The 15,413-nt window shown below is 34.8% G+C and overlaps 1 protein-coding gene across 3 annotated transcripts in view; it reads left to right on the top strand.

The window, feature by feature from the left end:
• LOC145678733 (aminopeptidase N-like) overlaps positions 1-15,413 on the top strand; it is a 166,124-nt gene that overhangs the window by 109,566 nt on the left and 41,145 nt on the right. For all 3 annotated transcript variants that reach the window (XM_081749180.1, XM_081749179.1, XM_081749178.1), the window contains exon 8: positions 4,367-4,550. In XM_081749180.1, the coding sequence (XP_081605306.1) occupies positions 4,367-4,550 (184 nt within the window). The remainder of the gene's footprint in view (positions 1-4,366; positions 4,551-15,413) is intronic.

Here is a 15,413-nt window from a genome sequence, read left to right as displayed (position 1 = left end):
AAAAATTAACAAAATATCATCTCTTTATGACTTATAGTTCTCGAGATATGACTGCTTAAATATCTAGAAATTCGAACTTTTTTAGTCAGTATCACGGGAACGGTAAGTCATAGAGAGATGATATCAGTGTTAATCCCTAATAGAACATTAAACATTTTCGTACTGATATTAATTGATGGCCAGTTGCACAGTGGCCACCGGTTACTATTTGCTACCAAAATATTTACCACCCTTTTAGATATTGACCAACACCAATATGACCTCTCTATGACTTACGGTTCCTCAAATAATGCTCCTTAAATCTCTGGAAATCGGCCATTTTTGGCCAATATCATGGGAACGGTAATTCATAGAGAGACGATATTGGTCTTAATCAATACCTAAGAGGATGGTAAACACTTTGGTAGCAATATTAATTGGTGGCCATTGGCCAAACCAGAACTCTTTAAGTTCGTTGAAAACCGCGGCGAGACACAACATTCGACATGCTGCTTTAGAATTCTAACTGCATGTAGGAGGTACACGTAGATATAAGTTGCTGCATCACTCAAGGGGGCGAGCTTTCTTGCCAAGGGGCCCTATTTATCTCTAATACACTGACCACTCATTCTTGTAACAATTTATACGATAATACCTAGGTAATATATAACAAATGTTTCTCACAGCACCTAAGAACAACTAAGACGCAAATGCAAATCTAAGTATCATTTATAGAAAGGTGAAAGGATAGTTATTAAGATATGTGGTAGACACACCTGAAATATGTATACAAGTGCTTGTTTCTGATTGGCCAAAACTGGAAGATATAGACAAATCTTTATTTCTGATTGGTCGAACGTCTGTTCACGATATTTCAAGAGAACTTCTAGAAATATTTATATATATTGTTTATTTTATATATGTTTGTTTTCCTTACAGTATTTCAAAACTATTTGCTTTCAATAACTATATTCTTACAGTTTTAATCTTACAGTTAGATATGATACGGAAAATGAATGACTGGGACACATTCCCCAGTCACCCTCTCTAACGACGCCATTGCACACATATAATATAGATGACTGAAAATGCTATTGTTATCCATTACTTTGTATTTTTTTTTTTTTTTTTTTTTTGTTAAAACGACTTGCATTTTGGTGACTGTTTTTATTAGTCGATATACTTATGGTAATGATGGCAACGTTGCACAAGATTTTTTTCGCAATTTCCAATTTTGTTGCCTGCTCATTAAGGCTTTATCTGTGTCAACAGATAAGCGTGGGAAAATTTGCGCAATGTCGGTGCACCCTTTGTTCCACTTTTCTCGGGAAAATATATTAGTATTGTTTCACTGATAAGAGATCATTCCAGTAGATTTTCTCATCATTATGGTCACTTTGGAACGCTCTATATACGAGGCGCGTTTGGAAAGTAACATTCGATTAGTCACTGTGCGTTAAGTACTGGGGCAGCGCTACCATTTTTGCACAGACGTGCGCGATAGATCAATCTGCATCCAGCCGTAGTAGAAGTGAAAGTTGTCTGATCATTAGTTCCACTTTTGTAGCGTCTCAAAATGTGTGCTACAATTGAAAACCTGGCCAAGTGCGAGATGCGGACCGTTATACGTTTTCTTACGGCAAAACAATGTTCGGCAGTAGCTATTAATCGGGAACTTTGTGTCGTGTATGGACCAAGTGTGATGAGTGAAGGAATTGTTTGTGAATGGGTTCATTCATTTAAAAGTGGACGAACAAACATTCATGACATCAAAAAATAAAAAAAATAAAAATTAAAATTGCTGGAAAAGTTCGTGAAAATCGACGTTTCACAATCTCGGACCTTTCCGATGAAATTCCACAAATTTCCAGGACTGTTATATGACGTAGTGACACAGGCTAGAAGATGCGGCATAGGTTAGCTCAAGGCACAGGGGGGAGATTTTTTTATGCTGATGGAATTTCTAAGCTCGTGCAGTCATATAATAAGTACTTGAATGTTTATGGAAACTATATTGAAAAAGAGAGCAAAGAAGTAGTTTTCAGATGTTTATAATAAATCCTTCTTATTTACTTTGGTGTTTTTTTTTTTTAACCAATCGGAGGTTACTTTCCGAATGGCCCTCGTACACTATTATGAAAGAAAAAAATACTTTCTTAATGCACTTTCCATTTTCGGAATTTAATAACACCTTTTGTAAGATTAAGTATTTTTTGTTATTATTATTATTGCAAAAATTTAGATAAATTAAAACTTTTTATCTAAATTTTAAATTAATTTTATCCCTGAAAGTTAGTGTGAAAGCATGCATGCGAACCCACAGACAAATATGTAAGTACTACAATTGTAATTCAAATAAATACAGTAGAGCGTCGATTATCCGAACGTCGGTCAACCGAACGACCGCTTAACCGAACTGTGTACTCGCTCGCACCTGTTACTCTCCCACCCTACCGTCCATCATCCCCCTCACTCCCAAACCAAGTTTCCCACAGTAGCCGCCGCACTGAGCCACCGCTGGCGGAACATTGCTTCTAATGGGGCCTTCATAAAGCGCTGCTGACCGGCCAAGCCGCCAGTCGCTGTGTTTCAACAATCAGCACACTTCTTTTTATGAATAAATTTACTGTACAGTACTTCTTTTTGGCAAATAAACATATACAGTTCGATTATCCGAACAAACCAATTTTCCAAATACCCATGTCCCCTAATTATTTCGGATAATCGACGCTCTACTGTAATTATAAAATAATCATAGTAAAAAATAGCAAAATGTTGAAAAATAAAATTTTAAAGTTTTACAAAGAAATACGTAAACATGAATTTCATTTGGTTTGTACTAGTCTGAAGATTAGAATTAGTGTGGATTTCAGACAATTATCAAGTCATATAATAAGACAAACAATTATTAAGGCAGGGATCACTCACAAAAGTTTTTTTGAAACTTTGGTTCGACTGGACTTGCGAAATTTCACCCATAATTTGGAACTTCCTGGTGGATATGTGGTTAACAAACGTGTCTTCGTGATAGGATACGAGGGTTCGATTCCGTAGGAGTACGTATGATTCAGCTCCTACGTTAAACAACAGGTTAAGAGGCCCCATCACGGCGAATTTAAAATACCCTAATTTTACAGTAATTATGTGATATCTTCAAATAGATAAAAGATAATCGAAAAGTGGAACAAGAACTTGCTAGACAATATTCTTTTACATGAGATATCGTTATCCCGACTCATTTATCTGCCTTCGATTTCCAATCATTTAGAAAATCGACATTTATTTCCGTGTTTATAAAGACTGCAAACGGAAAGCTATTAGCTGACTCGTGATAATGATACGGCGTGGGAGACCCGGGTTCGATTCCCGGCGGGAGCTCATGTGGTTCGGATTCCACGTTAATCAGTAGGTCCCCGTCTCATATAGCCTCGCTGCTGAACGGGACGTTAAACTAAAAATCACCTCACCTCATCGTAATAACGATACCTCATGCAAAATAATATTGTCTAGCACACTCTTGTTCCACATTTGGATTATCTTTTACCTATTTGAAGATATCACATAATTACTGTAAAATTAGCGGTATTTTAATTTCGCAGTGATTAGGTCTCTTAAGGTGCTGAAAATGAGTGGTCGAATAACGATCATTTGCTTTAGAAACCATCGAAATCGAATTCACCCTTGAATTTCAATACATTACGAAAATACTATTGCGTCCAGGAGCGGATCCACGAGGGACGAAAGTCCCTCCCCCAGGAGAGGAATCTTTCTTATTTTATATATAAATAAAACCCATCCCAAAGTTTGGAGCTCGTAAAACTAGCTCTAAATACCAGTATTACAACCCACCGCCCCTTCCAGAAATCCGTCCTGGATCTGCCCCTGATTGCGTCTCTATTTTGCAAGTTCAAAAAATTATAAATATACAAAAATAGAACTAGTTTGCTTTTCATTATTACTGAGTTTTTTATGTTTCAAATTACACCGTTAGTATGTAGCTATGTTAATAGGCACGTAACTGAATGATTTTTACAAAATCGACTGAGAAATTCAAATTGAAGAAACAAGTTGAGCAGTGCTGACGACATTTTCTGTTATTGAATAACTTGAATTCCTTGTATTAAATTTGTTGTTTCTTGTGATATTTTCTTACAAAGTTAAAACCACTAGAAGCCTCAAAGGCGGGAACCAAGAGTAATTTTGAGGGGAAAGACAAAGCTGCTTTTGCCGCCACTATTGATGTGACTTCCCTTTTGTAGAGCTCTTGTAGTTAAATAAATTTCATAATTTTCACTTCGTTGTTTACTTTGAAATTTTCTCTGGTAGTTATAGTGTAGCCTACTAGAGGGTACTCACATTAAATTTTCAACTTTGTTTTCAATTACAGGCAATTTGGAATTATGAAAACAGATGAAATATGGGCTATTTTAACAGAAGAAGCACAGAATAAGAGCAATCTTCCTCCCAATGTAACGGTGAAACAAATAATAGAAACATGGACCATGCAAAGTGGGTACCCGGTTGTAAATGTGATCAGGAACTACAATGAAAGCACTATGACTTTAACTCAGGTAAAAACTATTCGTCCTTATGTTTACTTGGTTTATGTTACATAATACGTTTTAACGCCAATAAAGGTTGGGTATGTTGTGCTTATACAATAATTTTACTAATACCTTTAAATTATATAGGGAATGTGTAACTTCTAAGGTTCACCTATTTCTTTGGAGAGGTAAAAATGTCTATGATAAATACTAAGGTAACACATGATATCGTTTAATTTTTTACTATTTATAAATCTATAATACAATGCCGGAAAATAAAATTGCAGCGCCATGACACTGTTTTCCAATATGACCCTATATATATATATATATATATATATATATATATATATATATATATATATATATATATATATATATATATATATATATAGACAGAACATAATAAGGTTATGAAATGATTACAACATGAGCTCCATATGTACATGGTTTGGGAACGAACGTACACCATACACTGTCAGCACTACATTAGTACCGTGTATAGCCTCCATGGACAGCAATACAGGCACGGAGTTTTGCATGCATTCGATCATAGAGACGACGGATACGGTCTTGAGGTACACTCTGCCAAGACTGCTCGACCAGCTTGCGGAAATCAGCATCAGTTGTAGGTGAATGTGGAACAGTTGTCAGTTATTGACTTATGATGTCCCATAAGTCACTAACTCACAACTGACATGTGCGATAAGCATCAAGACTGGGGAGCGTGCTGGCCAGGGAATACGTGGCACACCTTGCAGAGCACGTTCCGTTGTTCAGTAAATATGTGGTCGGGCATTATTTTGCTGAAATAGTACATGACCTTTCTGTCTCAAGAAAGGCAGTAGAACAGGTTTCACCACATATTGCACGTGTTTGTACATCAATGTCCCATCCACAAACACTAAAGGTGAACGGGAGTTGTAGCTAATTGCACTCCACACCATAACACCTGGGATGCAAGCACTGTGTCTTTCACGAATGCACTGTGGAAGCAGACGCTCTACAGATCGACGTCGCACTCGCAGTCTACCATCACTTGCATACAAACAGAATCGACTCTCATCGCTGAACACAACGGAACGCCATCACAATACGTCAATCTTCGCGCACATCCGTGCCACAAAGACGTTCAGAACCTTCTCTGCGAGTATCGGAATGGTTTGATATTCATCGCTACCAACATCGCTGCACAACAGTTGCATCACGGCCAATTTAGTGTCTGATTCGACAAAAGGACCAACCAGTCTCTCGGAGGCCCACAATACGATCTCGTCCAAACTCGTTCGTTTGATTGAATGAAGCACGATTGCGTCATCATGGAATGCTGTCTTGCTTGTGTTTACTGTTTGAGTTACATTAACTCACCTACTGACCTTCTACCACTGTTCATTCACAACACAAAATCAAGACAGATGGTGCTAATGTCACACTGTGGCGCTGCCATCTGTTGGTCGAAACAGTTACAAAGTTAATCATTTACTCCACTACCATCCTAATAGTGGAAGCACATCAATGTCCCTAAATATCAGTATTACAGGATATTGAATTTTTTTTCTGGTCGTATATATTATCATTATTTCACCTAGGGGATCATCCATATGGTACGTTTAAAGTGAGCGTAAAGCAGGGGCGGATCCAGGGGGCGATTGTCCCCCAGAAGAAGAAGCTTTCTTATTTTTATATATAAATAAAACCCATCCTAGAGTTCGGAGCTCTTAAAAGTAGCTCTAAGTAGCAGTATTACAAACCCCCAGAAGCCCGTCCTGGATCCGCCACTGGTATAAAGGCTAAACTATCCCCAATAGATGGCAGTATATATCATCTATCTTTTCAATGTGTTACGTAGAAGTAAAAATATTCACAATAATTGAATCAACTTCAAGAGATTATATCCAAACTTTGCCCAAAGACGAGAACAATTCGTGCTTTTTTTTTTATTATTTCGTTTTATGCCTCGTACAGCGGGGGACACTTCTAAATGGTACAGCCATATGGAGATTTACGGCTAAGGTGTACCATTTAGAAGTGTCCCCCGCTGTACAAAGCGCTTACACGTTTTCTTTAGGAGCACACTTCCAACAATAAAACTCTCAACAATGAAATAAATAAAATATTACAAAAGTGAACGGATGATTGAGTCAGCTTGTCTTTGAACAAAGAGTCCTTTCCATTTTCCACTGACCTCCCTTCCCCCCTTCATGGCTGCATAGAAAATTAACATCGACTAACCAACATAGCTTTTAGTACTGAAGAAAAAGATACCTTAGTCATCAAGCTGTCAACATGTTCGAAAATTATCGCATGTAGAATTTAACATTACAATATATGGCCAGAAATACTTTTTTCGATTTTAAAAGAACAGTAAGAGATAGCAACGCAGTTCTAAGGAACTTTCCAAGAGACAATATCAAGACACATCTAATGGAACTAGAACGGATTTCCGGAAAGTTCCGGAACAGTGCTTAAATCGGGATCGAATTTGCTGAACCTGTGTGAAAGTAGACGTATCTTATCTATACAAACAAGAATTTTAGGAATGATAAAAACTGGATAGCTTGCGATTTTGACAAAGAAGTTAGGAATGATCAAAAAATGCATAAAAAATTGCAATCTTGACCATAGTTTTTGGATCAGGGGCCACAAAATTTTTGAAAGGACTCTAAATCGACTTTTCGTATTTGTTTTTAACGGAATAAGGACATCATACTGAGCTAAGTGATAGTTTGGGTTTGGCTACACTGTATGTAGTTCTCCAGATATAAGGTCTGTAATTAGGGATGATACCGAGTCCGAGACGAGATCGAGACGTCTTGGACTCGGTACCATCCCTAAATATTTGTTAATTTAATTGCTTACTTTTCTACCTCACAATTGTTTTTACTTTACAATGTTTTTTCAATCGTGCGTTTCAAACAAATGCTGCATCAAATTGTCTTATCTAGCTTTTGTATTAATGTTGGCACTGGTTTAGCAGCAAATTCCATCCCGATTTAAGCAATGTTCCGGAACTTTCCGGAAACCTGTCCTAGCACCATTGGAAATGAAATGAAATCTTTGAGTTTTACATCCCACGGTTTTGCCGGTTAGGCTAAAGGAGACGGTGATGATGAGTAATGAATAGAAAGGTGGAATGAAGGAAGTGGGAGGAAACGGGAAACGGAACCCCGAGGAAACCCACGCATACGGTGTTTGTCCACTACAAAGTTCACGTGGCGGGGGCAGGGATCGAACCCGAAACCCCAAGCACCAAAGGTGAACGCTCTACCACTGAGCCACCGCGGCCCCCCTAGCACTATTGGATGTGCCTTGATATTCTCTCTTGGAAACTTCCTAAGAACTTCGTTTCTATTTCTTACCGTTATGAAAAGTACTTCTGGTCATATACTGTAATGTTAAATTCAACATGCAACAATTTTCGAACGTATTGACTCAGCTTGATAATTAAGGTATCTTTTTCTTCAGTACGAAAAGTTACGTTGATTAGTAGATGTCAATTTGCTGTACAGCTATGGGAGGGTTCAGTGGATAATGGAAATGACTCTTTGAATTTTTATCTCTTGAAGTTGATTGAATTACTGTGCATATCGTAGCTTCCTACGAAATACATTGGAAAGGTAGATGGTATATGCTGCCCTCTGATGTAATATTCGAGGCTTTAAACTCAGCTTAATCTAATAAGTTTACTGTTGTTCTACAAAGAAAAAGTGTGATCGCACAGTTACAAGAAAGTAAACTTCATTAAATAGCGCCATTCTTGTCATTTTGGCGTTGACAATTGAACAATTAATCATTTATTTTGTTTTATTTGTTTTTAATTGTGTGAGAAAAAGTGATCATTGGCTGCAACATGTAAGCTGTGTTATAAGTAGATATAATTAAGAATTCTTATTACCGTTGTCTCTAAATGTTCAGTTATAAATAGATAATAATACTATTAATTGATTCAAAGATTACCGACGGAACATAAAATCGTTGAATTAATACAAATTTTAATTTTATTGCTAAGGAATTTGGTTTACCAAAACTCTTTTATATATTTACCCTGTCCGTCCGTCTTCCTGTTCGAGAGACAAAATATCTCGAACCAAATTTGGTCAGTGGGTCAAATGTTAGAAGCGTTCGTTCTTGAAGAATGCAGTTCGTTCTTGAAGCTGATATTCAAACCAGAAGTGATAGAAACTAACCATTTTTGGTTCTAACGTTTTGGTCGCCTATAAAGCAGAAACTATAACCGAGAGAAGTGGTTTTCTGCAATCGATTAAGAGTTCGTAGAAAACATTACATCTCCATTTCCAACTCGCTATCGAAACCGGAACTCACTACAACTTCGAGTTTCAATATTGAGTTGTATGGAGCAAAAATGATAAGAAATAGCGAGGAATGTTTTTTTTTTTTTTTTGAATCAATTTAGCGTTCTAAGAACAAATACCATCTTCCCTCTTAATTTTCTGTTCAAACGGGAGCGACTTCTAGTTTTAACGTTGATCACCATAAAATAAAAACTGTAATAGACAGCGAGAAGTGATTTTCTGTAATCAATTAAGCGTTACAAAACCATATCCCATCTTCATTTTAATCTCTCTCCTGAAATCGGAAGTGGCAGACATCAACCATGTCCAGTTTTAGCATTGATCGTTATAAAATAAAAAGGAGTAGATATAGAGGAAAGCGATTTTCTGTGATCAATTACGCCTCCCAAGAATACATTCCATTTTCAATATAATCTTTCTACTAAAACCACAAATGTCAGAAATCAACCACTTCCAGTTTTAACAGTGATCACTATATAGTAAAATGGTCGTCTTTAGAGAGAAGCGGTTTTCTGTAATCAATTAAGTGTCCCGAGAATATCCAACCTCTAGTCTAATCTCGATCTACTAAAACCGGAAGTGTGTAAATTTACTACAACTTCCAGTTTCAATAATAACTTTTAAACTATCAAACCAAACTTCTTCATGTAGAATACACATGACATTGTTACTTGTTATACAGTAAAATGTTAATACAATCGGAACAACATCTTTAAAAAATATAGTTCAGGAATTAAATACGTTTCATACGATACACTTTACTGTGTAAAATCAATATTTTAAAATCAGGGAATAACACACTTAAATGTGTCTTAATACGGTAATGTATAAATTAATCACGTCGTATAATTAGTTGTAATACTACATAAAATAGTATGAACGAAAAATATTTGCGACAAAAGGGTGCGATTCATTTTCAATTTTCGTGGATAGTTTAATGCATTGTCATGCAGTGGCGTACGTAACGGAAAGTTCTGTGTTACTCAAGCTCACTTGAACAAGATATGCCAAAATAATAATTTACCACTCATAGGTATACAAACTCCTGAAATGAAATGAACTTCTAGTTTAAACATCCCGTGACGAAATTCTGCGTACGCTATACTGCTGCTATGTAGACTCCTATCGTCTAGAATGGTTTTGACTGAAATTTCGTAAACTTAAGCAGATTTTTATCAGATTCGTCACTAGATTCCGTAATGTGTTTTGTTTGTAAGATGGCTTAAGATAACCCTGTTTTAGTCTATTTTATTATTATTTTCAATAAACTAATCTATCCCATTTAAAGAATATCGCATTTTATTTAGCCTACTCATTTAAATTATAGATAGCATCCAAGCTGGATTAACGCCTACGCTGGAGCCTCACGCGGGATATTTTGCTCCCTCTCCCCCTCCTTATTTGTATATTAAATAGTAAATTAATTTATTCTACTTAGCATATGTGCTTTACTATCATATTTTACAAATTATAGTATGATTTTCCCTTTTCGAATGATTCTCCCTGTCGCCACAAGAAAAATTTTTATAACAATAACAACTTCAAGATTAACATTTCTATATATATCAATATCTAAAAGTCTCCTTCTTTAATTTTTTGTATAGTAACTCTAGTTATTTCGCTTGAATTTGTCACGATTCACAAATCTAAAGATTAACATTTCATATTAAATTTTTCCAATTTTATTGAAAATAATGCAAGTAAGGTCCTTTCTTACTAATTCTTTTTCTCTCTAGTTTAACTTTGAAGATTCGAAACTTAGGACACCCACACTTCACTAATGATCAGCCTCTGTGAAAATATTAAGAAACAATATAATAAAAATAATATAGTATAATTGATAATATAATTGATAATAATAATATAATAAATTTTTATATAGTTAAATTTTACAACCATAACTAACTGATATTATTCAACCTTAACCTTCTATTTCTTTATTCCTAACCCTATCCATTAATTATATCAGTCAATAGTCTACCTTTATCTGGTTGCTAACATATCACAACAAATCCATAATTGAATAGAAATTTACAAAAATGCATATGGCTCAATTTTTTATGTTAATTTATTCTAGGAAAGAACCTTTTAATATCAGATACATAAACTCTTCTTTTTATGTTTACATTGGAAACATCTTCAACTAACAAAGTGTTAGTTGTCAAAAACCTAATTATCTTAAATGGACCAATCCATACATAAGAAAGACTCTTGGCAAATTTATACTTTAAGGAAGATTTTGCATGATTTTAAATCAAAACACGATCTCCAATTTCCAGGTTTATTTCTTTTTTATTTTTCTCAAACAATATTCTACGTTTCTTCCAACTTTTTCTCATGTTCTGCATAGCTTTCATCCAAACCTCTTTCTGGTTTCCACGATCAATATCTGAATCTGATATTTTCAATCTGGCTTCTAACGAACTAAAAAGAGCAGACCTAAAATATCAGAAGGAACAACTTTCATGCCTTCATGTTCACACAAATTCATGCTGAACTGTAGATCTTACAAATTTGTCTTGATATGCAGCGAAATGTGATTTCATACTCACTTTGAAGGTTTTCACATAATGTTCAGCAATATTAGCCTCCGGGTTGTACGGGCTTAACGTAATATGTTTTATCCCCAGATTGGAGTGGAATCTTTCCAATATTTCTTATGTAAAAACAGAAGCGTTATCCGTTGAAATAGTTTCAACACATCCATACTTAATAAAAAGGAATAAAATCGATCACAGATTAATTTCGAATTTAAATTTCTTAACCTTTCAAGCATAAAAGACCTGAACAACTATCCACCACTATTACTATAAATGAATACCTATTAAACTTAGAGAGGAGCTCTATAATATCTATCATCCTGTTAGCATTTACCTTTTTTTCTACTACTGAACCTAAACGTCCCATTTTTGCTACATTAGGTTTTGATTTTTGACAAATCTCACAAGATCTAATATAGTTTTTTACATAATAAACTACCTGGTCTCAAGTAAACCTTTTCATGACTTTTCTTAATTTTCTGTACATCCCAGAATGTCCTCCCGTTAGTTTTTCTTGGTGTAAATATTCTAAAATATATGAATTTAAGGCAAAAGGGACAACAATCTTCATAGAAACCCTTGCAGCCCGTGTTCTTTTTAATAAAAACCCGTTATAAAGAGCATAACCTTCAACAGGATTTCCCGCTTTAAAATTTTCTATAATTTGTTGTAATTGCAGATCCTTACGTTGATAGTTTTCAAGTGGTTCCTTAAGGTATGGCGAATTCCAATTTTTTACACAAGAGATATATTTACTCAAAAGATGTAGTCCAAACATCTCCTTTTGCATTTCGAAATTAAGGGTCATACACCCTTGAAAGAACGTCAGTTATGAGGTTTTCATTAGTTCCAATATGATGAGTCTTAAAGGAAAATTGGGACAATTGTTCAACCATTGATCCGTATTTCAGAAGTTCTTAGGATTGTTAGTTATCCAAGATAACGCCCTATTATCCGTATAAATATAAAATTCTCGAAAAAGTTTTAACTAAACTTATAAATTCCAGTTCATAAATCGACCTATATCGATCAATTTCCGAGAACCTTCTGGAGAGAAACTCAATTGGTTCCAATTCATTATTTTCAGTATATTGTGAAATTACCCCTCCAATTCCTTGAGTTGAAGAATCTATGTTAATAACAAATCTTTTATATAAATCTGGTATTTCTAGGACATTTTCTGAAAACAATCTTTTTAATTCATCAAAGGCGTTTTTCTGTAACTTCCCCCAAGCAAAACGTTTATTTACAGATCTAACTTCAGAGATAGGAGCAATAATATATTGAAAATCAGATATAAAACGGGCATAAAATTGCATTAAACCTCATATTTTTTGAACTCCTTTTCTAGTTTTAGAAGGTGGTATCTTTATTATTGCATCAATCATCTGATGCATTTGAATTTCATTTACATCAACAATGAATCCTAAATACATAATGTTTTAAAGGAAAAGGATTCAGTTGGAGAGATAGTAAGACCAACATGTCGCAAACGATCAAGAACTATCATTTTCATGTGTTCTTCTTTTGTTTCGTGGGCAAGTAAGACGTCATCGAAGTACGAATAAACACCCTGATCTTCTAAATCTCCGCAACCACTCTCATACATTTGGTCAAAACACTGGAACCAATTTTTATTCCAGCGGGTAATTTACAATATTGAAAAGATCCAAAAGGTTCAACTATTGTAGTGAGGTCTCTACTACTTTACCTCAATTTGAAAATATGCTTTAGAGAGGTCAATTTTACTGAAGAATTTACAGCCTGTAATATTTCCTAAACATTCCTCCATGTTAGGAATAGTATATAAGTAATCTGCCAAGATAATATTAAGTTTTATGTAGTTAGCAACTAATCGACATGACCCATCTCTATTCTTAACAATAGAGCAAGTACTGCCATAATTTGACTGGTCTACTTTTAGAACATACTGTTCAACCAATTCTTTGATCACCTTTACAAAATTTTCCCGCTTATGACGAGGGACTGGAAATGGATATTCCTTTATAGGTTTGTTTTCCTTCAAATATAATTTACATTTATAGCCTTTAAGACACCCAATATACAGAGTTTACTCCATTTATAAAATCTCTAACATCAATTAATTCTTTCGGCCTCATTTGAATATTCATTATGTTTCATCAAGGAGGACTCTTCCTTTAATTCAATAGGAGTTTCCGATGATATTGGTAATTCACCACGTAACTGTCCAGTAAGTCGATTAAAATGAAGGTCAAACTCTTCCTCAAAACTATCTGTCCATTCCGTGTGATGATTATGTCCACCACTCGACGTAACATAAGCCATCGATGAATCATTCACTGTTTGATTACACTACGCTGATTTTCAATTCTTTGTACCAAAAAATTCGATCCAGACTATGTTGCACCTTGATACTGCGCCTCCTCACTACTATCACCAACTCTAAATTCAAGTAAGTTCTCAGATCTATTAGAATTTTCAAATACAGGAGAGGTAGCCCCACAAAGTTACTGCGGTAAATATTTTTGAGTATTTAACCCAGAAGGAGATCTTCAATGCAGTTAAAAGCACAGGAAGTTTGACGGATGCACCACCTTTTCTTCAGAATTTAGTTTCTCGAATCTCTGTATAATCTATCCAACACAAACTAGCTCATCCCCCAGCATCTTGAAGATTAGTTTTTCATCGCATAAATCAATTATGGCATTGACCACAGACAAATATGGCAGCCCTAATAAAATGCTACATGGTAAACTATCCACCACAATTTATGACAATATTTCTCATTCCTGCTATTTCAACTTGAAGAGTAATCAGGAGGTTACTAATAAGTTGTTTCCCATACTCCAAATCCACCTTAACTGATTCACATTACTGACTTTCAACTTCCCTATTACTAAGGTTCTTGTCCAAAAACTCCTTACTTGACAATTTTAATGAAGATTCTTAATCTACACAAAGACTACACGCAACCCTTTAACTTTACCATAAACAAAAGATTCTGATTTTTCCTTGAATATTGGCGGGAACCACTCTTCTATTTGACCGTTTATTGAAATCTGAGTTAAAGCTTTTATAACTACTATAATTATAACCTTGTTTTGAATTTCTCTGATTTACAATTAAACTTTCACTATTATTCCTAAGCAGTTGTTTCTTATAATTAGGACAAAAATTACCAAACCTTTGCAAATTTTTACTTTCATTACTCTTGTTCCCTATATCTCCACCATAATTTCCATTCATCAAAGGATTTCTGAGATAATTTCCCTGATTTGAGCTTGACATCAGGTCGAAACTCGAACCCGGAACCACCTTGAATTGGCATGGTAAACATATTACTACCTCTATTTCCAGAGAAATTCTGTTTCTCGTTTCTTGTTTTAGTATTAAATTTCAAAAATTCTAATTTAGAACGTTTATACAGATTATGTTCCAACTGGCTGTTCTAATTCAATTAATGTTCTAGGCCAATTATTACCAAAACATTACAACCAATAACTAGGATGTATACTATGTAAGATTATGGAAACAATATAAAATTCAGATGATTCGACTCCTAAAACCTTCGCTGAATGAGAGATAGTATTAATAAATGCATTAACATCATTCAATCTCATACACCTATATACTCTTTCCGAAATATGCTCTGACCTAGCACTCATAGACAAAAATCTATAAAAGATTTTATTTTTAACATCAATCCATCTCAACTGAAGCCGAATACATGACCTAATTTCTTCCAATAAAAGACCTCGAGTTTTAGATGTAATAGCAAATTATATTAATCTCAAAGAAAATTCATAACTTTCAATTAACTCATTCAAAGTTACCAAAAGCTCAAACACAAGGACACTATCTGAGCCATCAATACTTTTTAAATGACCAACCATTTCATATAAATTCTGGGTAATTTTGTCAAAAATAAATTTATCTATCCATTTATTCGGTACTCCAAATCCACCAGTTACCTCGATATTCTGAACAGGGGTCTAAACATTAGTAGCACAATCTACGTTTGACATTAAAGGCTGATTTAATTTTGTTTCAGTTTG

This window comes from Thermobia domestica, chromosome 2 (genome assembly GCF_964235325.1).
Source record: "Thermobia domestica chromosome 2, izTheDome1.hap1.1, whole genome shotgun sequence".
NCBI lineage: Eukaryota > Metazoa > Arthropoda > Insecta > Zygentoma > Lepismatidae > Thermobia > Thermobia domestica.
This window is presented reverse-complemented; position numbering and strand designations above follow the sequence as displayed.